Genomic DNA, 6,834 nt, shown 5'->3' on the forward strand with positions numbered 1-6,834 from the left:
GATCCATAAGAAGAGATGAAATACTGCATTTGTGACAACATGGATGAATCTTGAGTAATCATGCTGAGGGAAATAAGTCAGACAAAATGGGTTGAGAACCATACGATTTCATTCATATGTGGGATATAAGACTGAAAGCAACAACGAACAAGACAAACAAAAACTCATTGACACAGACAACAGTTTAGTAATTACCAGAAGGAAGAGGTGAGGAGAGAGGTAGATAAGGGCAAAGGGGGTCAAATATATGACGACAGAAGGAGATTTGACTTTAGGATATGAACACAATGCAATAGATGATGTATTATTAAATTATACACTTGAAACCTCTATAATTTTATTAACCAGTGTCACCCCAGTAAACTTAATTAAAAAAAGTCAGAGAAAAGGAGTATGGAAGGAGGTAGGACTTTGAGCTGACTCTCCTCTTTCTAACCCTTATGTGGTTGAACGGTTCCATGTAATCTGTCTTCACCCCTGAAAGGCTCTCTCTCACTGGACTGAATTTAATTTTGAAGAGAAAACACTCATTTTGGGGAGCTAGTCTCCAAATTTTTAAAAAATATATAGTTCATTGTTTCCATTTTCTCAAGGAGAAACCAGATCATGTTATTAATTTAAAATATAACAAATTTGCAGCCTAGGCCTTGAGTGAAATCTCATTAACTCCATTAATGAGGAGGCAGCTAATAAGAAATCTTAAGTTTTGGAACACTCTTTAGATTTGAAATTTGAATACTAGAAGGAATATTAAAAAGTTAATTCAGAATAGTGCCTCATAGAGATTTTTTTAAAAGACAACCTTTATGAGTAAGAACTATGACGAAATATGGAAATCTTTGAATATGACTTGCACATTCTTTTCAATCAGTTTCTTCCTTTAGCTAAGCATTTTAATTCAGTATTTTTTACTTAATTTGTTTAGTAATTTTCTCTCCAATTTTTTTTTCATTTCTGTTTTGCCAATTAGTGTAATTCCAATTATGGGGTTTTATTTTAATGTACATTCTCAGTTTTTCATTGTTTCTTATTTTTTATTTATATTTTCTCATTTTACATGGAGTTGCATGTATTATTTAATAATTACTTTTGTTTGTTTTTGCTAAGCTGTAGCATGGTTCTTCTTTACTCTTTAGAACCAAATTAAAATGAAAGAAATAAACTAATATAAAAGGCAGCATATCTTTTTACCATAGAGTCACCAAAGGACCACCCAAGTGAAACCTGGAGCAAATTAGAATCCTCATTTTTTTAAAAAAAAGTTAGATAACATATGGATACTTTAATGAAAATATAGTCAAGATTTAAAAGAGATCACTAAAAGAGAAATGTTGGAACATGAAGGTGATAGGGTTCTAAATTAAATTATTAAAATATGTAGAGAATAAAGAATAACATATTGGGTGAAGAGTCAGACTTGGTATGACAGGTTCTGATCACAGTGTCCCTGGTACATAATGTCAAAATATGGATAATTTTTGTAGTTTGTCACTAACTTAATTATGTTGACTATTTCAGGGTATCCATTACTGTCAGCTGAGGTAGAAGAAATAGAAGATGCACAACAGCAGGAAGCTGCCCTACTTACAAAGTGGCAAAGGATTATGGGAATTAACTATGAAATAGTGGTAGGTTAACTTACTCTTCCTAACTTCTTAACTTGTAACTATATTTGAGCAAGAAGTTCATGACAGTAATAAAGATGATGATCATAAAGAGTCCTAGAGAAGTAGCAGGTGCCCAGAGCTTTTTTCCAGAGACCTAAATGTGCTGATTCAGGTATTTAAAAAATTCAGGTTGGATTAAATTGGGTAGTAACTAAGGAGCTGAAATAAATGGGATGGAAGTTTTAGAATTCATAATTCATCAATGGTTTCATATTTCTGACAGTAGTATATATTATATAGACACAAGGAAGGTTTTTTTCTTGATTCTTGGGATTTATAGAAAGAATCAGAAAAGAATGACAGTTTACTTAAAGATAAAACACAAATCATCATGACTTATATACAGAATTCTAGAGACTTTTTTTCTATTGTCTCGTTATCACTCTCATGTATTTCCTTAAGAGGTTTAATTCTACATGTTTTTTCTTATCACTTATGCCATAGTGAATATTTTATGTTTATTAACAGTTTGCATACCTAGTATAGCAATTGTAATCTTCTACCCTAAAAAGAGATTTACAAAGGTGACACAAATGACCAATCTTTGGATGTATACTGTCAAATTTCGGGGATTTCAAAAGGAAAAAATGTAATACTGAGTTAAGTAGAATTTCTCATATTGTTTATAGTATTCAAATAATTCTAAATCAGGAGAGATAAAAAGGTAACAGTTGTCATCTAATATTAATAACTAGCTTTGTTGAACACTTCATATAAAGCAGTATTCTTTGTGTTTCATTTAATCATGACATTGAACTGTTTTTTGAAAAAACTCAAGGTCATTAACAGTCAAATAAGTATAGCTGTTATTATCATTATAAATTGAGTCAAGGGAAAATAAAATAAGGTCCAGCTTAAGCATGATTATTTAACATGAAAAGAAAGTTGAGGTATTCCTTCTGTGGGGTAGGCTGATATGCATAACTGAGACTGCACTTCTTCAAGTGGTAATTAAATAGTGAAGAGAAACTGACTGTCCACTTTGTCTCAGAGATCAGACGTGAGACTGGGAACTTTTAACTGCCATTTGTGCACGTTGTCTATTGGTGGCATGCCAGTAATCTGTCGAGGGCAGAACTGTGCTGTAAGTAAGAACTAAGTATTTATCAGCCCTCATCAAACATAAGTAAATAAGACGTAGATCTGACTTTAAGTTGTTATGTCATTGTACAGATAAATATAATTATAGGAAGCGTTGTGTAGTATAGAAGAGGATTGAGGGACATTATCAGTGGGGACCTGGAAGACTCCTCAGAGGAAGTGATATCTAAAATGGATTTTAAGGAGTGTGAAGGATTTCATCCAGCATTAGATTTCAAAGTCAGATGATGTAGCTTCCAGTAGTAACCCTGTGCATATTATCGTTAAGATTTGAAAGAGATCTTTTAAAGTTAAATAGTATTTTTCTCAGTTTCTCTGTACCTCAGTTTCCTTGACTATAAATTAAAGAGGATGAAATAGTCCACATTTCATATACCTTCTGATTTTAATATTATGAGTGGATTCTTTGTGAAAATGAGTGATTTCTTAACATTCTTCATTATTTAGTGTAGCAATAGGAAATAAGAAATTCATTCTCCTGTTTTAAGCTTTGATCCACTTTTAAAGACAACTTATTCCTCTGTACAGCAGGAGTGTGGGCTCTGGGTTCAGATTGCTTAGGTTCAGAGCTCTTTTCTATCTGTGTGATTTTGACTAAGGTAATCTCTCTGAACCTTAGTTTTAATTTGGGAAAGGATAGAAATTGTACGTATTTATGAAAAGTTGATGAGATAATCTGTGTAACGGTCTCTGGTACATAGTAAATGCTAAATGTGCATCTTTTTTTAACCGTTGTTTGAGCTCAGGGATTTGATTTTAATCTGTGGTCATTTCGACTACATTCAGTCTGTTATCAACATCTAAAGGCGTGGCAAAGGATCTTGACTGCTTGACTTGAAGATAATCAAGTATCTTTACTGCTTCTTTTTGGTTTGTGTTGTTGGTTCATGAAACTGATAGATGTCAGTACTCTTTTAGGTTTTTGAAGCTTTGGTGAGAAGGTTGATCTTTTTGAGTGAACATAAAATATATACATGAAATTAAAAAAAATGAAAGAATATTAGAGTTGTGATGATTTTTCTCATTTCAGGTGGCCCGTGTGAGCAAGTTCAGTGAGAACAGTGGGTTAGGGATAAGTCTGGAAGCAACAGTGGGACATCATTTTATCCGCTCTGTTCTACCAGAAGGTCCTGTGGGACACAGTGGGAAGCTTTTCAGTGGAGATGAGCTATTGGAAGTAAGGAGCTATGCCATTCTCCCCCACCTTAAATAAAATTTTTAAAGGGCTACAGGAGGCTTAATATGATGAATAAGTAAGTTTTTATTTTAAATGTCCCCTCTACTTGAGAGAGAGCTACAAATAAAAATCTACCCAAAGCAGAAATTTCAATCCTGTATGTACATTGATTTTCAGACCTAATTCTCTCTTTTAATTTTTTAGGTCTAGAATACAATAAATACTTCCTTAAATTTATTTAAACATTTATTCAGGTTTTAGAATAGGTAATACATTTACATGTTTCAAAATCACAAAGAATACAGAGCTCGGCAGTAAAAAGCCTCTTTCCTGTTCAAATCCACCCAGTTCCCATCACTCTTCATTAGGTAGCTACTGTTACATTTTTTCTGTGCAATCTTCTGGATATTTTTAATAAATAAGTATTAATTTTGAATATGTTCTTTTGCCCCGCTTTAAAAAACATGCTAGTGTACAATGTGTGCAGTTTTCCATGTTAATTTTTTCACTTCATGATACAATATGTGAATTTTTTAATCATCTTTTTTCATCCTTTGGGAATTTTTTTTTTTTTTAATTCTTCTTTTCCTAACTACTACACTGGCAGAACAAACATGGGTGAAAGCTACTGAAATTTTCAGTGCTTTGGAAGGTTCTAAGTCTCTTAACAAGACTCTAAATGTAAATTGTTTTAGATAGTAGTCTATGTTTCTGAGCACAGCAGAACTATGGTAATAGTAAAATTTATATTTATTTAATGAAAAATTTTTTCAAAAGAATATTCATGTTATGAAATATTCTTTCTTGGACAATTTACCTTTTTTTACAGGTGAATGGCGTGACTTTGCTTGGAGAAAATCACCAAGATGTAGTGAACATTTTAAAAGAACTGCCTATAGAAGTGACCATGGTGTGCTGTCGTCGGACAGTGCCACCCACTACCCAATCAGAATTGGATAGCCTGGACTTATGTGATATCGAACTAATAGAAAAGGTACCAGATATGTGGATATAAGACTAAATATGGATATATAATGGAAAGACTAAATGGCATTTGAATTTTTTAAGCGTTTTTTCTTTTACTGATGTTTGATTTCCTCACATAGCCCATGGCTTATGGGATAGACTTTGGAGTCAGACAGACCTGGATTTGAATCAGGTTTGGTACTTACTAGCTCTGCAGCCGTAAGCAAGTCACTTCATCTTTCTGAATCTCAGTTTGCTTCTCTGTAAAATGTAAGTCATATTGCTTGTTTTAGAGCATTGCTTTGTAGGGTTAAATTAGGTAATGTATTAGATATTATTGCACACTATGTACTTATATAATTTATAGTATTCCTATGAAGTCACCATTCATATTGTCTCAGTTTACAGAAGAGAAAATTAAGTCTGTAAATAGTATATAGTATACATGTGGTAAAAGATACTTTTATATGACTTGCAGAGCTCAGCGCCTGACCCACAGATACTGCTCAGTGAGTGGCTATATTAGGTTAGAAACATCATTACTGTGTATATAGGTCTTATTTGCACAGCATTTGTGCTTTTAGAATATGAGAAATTTGAGCTTATAATACTATATATCATACTCTTTGATAGATCATACTCTGTGACATCCAGAAACTTCCATTTTTCTGTTGGCTTGTTCTTTTCCATTCAGATCAAAATGTCAAGAAATGGAGCTAATTGGCTTTTCTGAGGAAAATAGATATCTGAAGTTAAAATTTTCAATATAGTCAAATCTCATTTAAGATATAATGAGAGATGATGTCAGGATATGATTTACATTACACTGAATCAATAAAATGGAATAATTTCAAAAACTTTGAAGAATATATTGTTTAATATTCACATGGGTGATTAGAATACAGTAGAAGAAACAATTCTAAATTGTGTAGTACCATACCTAACCATATACATTTTTATGTGGTATAAATGGGATTATTACAGTAAAAGTAGGTGAACAGATTTGCATCCATGGTCCTAGGCTGTGCAATAATTGATTAAAAGCAAAAGTGTAGTATACACACTAGAATTTCATCATCAAAAATATAGCTTTCCTAAATTCAGTGTGTTCATATGATTAACAGAGCTAAATTAAACTAAATTCATTTTTTTTAAATTTATTTTTACTAAAGAAGCTGACACTTTGCACCTCTGTTTCTGTGCCAGATGCTTTATGAATGCTACCTCATTTAATCCTCAAAAATCTATGAGATGGGTAACTCTGAAACCCAGGTTAAGAGTATTGCTCCAGGCAACACAAATAAGAAATCTTAGATACAGGCTTCAAGCCCAGGCCAATCTGACTTCAAATCTTGTCTTGCCACTGTGCACATTAGTTCATTAATAAAATAACCTTGTGCACAAATCACAGCAGTTTAGAACTTTTGTTTGCATAGAGTATAGAACTTTAACCTATAAACCATTTCTTGAACTGTTCTTATTTAAAGAATTATTTTTCTTTAATATGAAAATAGTTTTACCTTTTTTTTCCTGACTACAAAGGTGATTCAGACACTGATGATAAAAATGAAAATCACCCACAATCATGCTGCTGAGATGTAACCATTATATATTTTTATAGGAGATTTTCAGATGATTCATTTTTAATGCCTGTTATGTTAGGTATTTCTTCTTCTTTAATAATTTTCTGTAATTACAACTTTAATTTCTAAAGTTTTCCTGATAAGCTGTTGCTACTATTATTTGAGGGTATTTTGTTCTGGACAGATGCTGGCAATCTCCCTTTTCCGTGTAGTGTTGGTATGTGTATAAGCTAATCCGGTGCCTCTGAAATAAGAGCTCTCTGGTCTGTTATCCAGCCTCACGTGGATCTAGGCGAGTTCATCGGGTCCTCGGAGACAGAGGATCCTGTGCTGGAGATGA

General features: G+C 32.7%; 1 protein-coding gene across 1 annotated transcript in view; it reads left to right on the forward strand.

The window, feature by feature from the left end:
• Nucleotides 1-6,834, forward strand: part of MPDZ (multiple PDZ domain crumbs cell polarity complex component) — a 126,477-nt gene that overhangs the window by 42,505 nt on the left and 77,138 nt on the right. Inside the window, 4 exon segments of the mRNA XM_006918360.3 lie at nucleotides 1,519-1,628; nucleotides 3,799-3,945; nucleotides 4,775-4,939; nucleotides 6,771-6,833. Coding sequence (XP_006918422.1) covers nucleotides 1,519-1,628; nucleotides 3,799-3,945; nucleotides 4,775-4,939; nucleotides 6,771-6,833 — 485 coding nt within the window.

The sequence above is a fragment of the Pteropus alecto genome, unplaced genomic scaffold, assembly GCF_000325575.1.
Source record: "Pteropus alecto unplaced genomic scaffold, ASM32557v1 scaffold95, whole genome shotgun sequence".
NCBI lineage: Eukaryota > Metazoa > Chordata > Mammalia > Chiroptera > Pteropodidae > Pteropus > Pteropus alecto.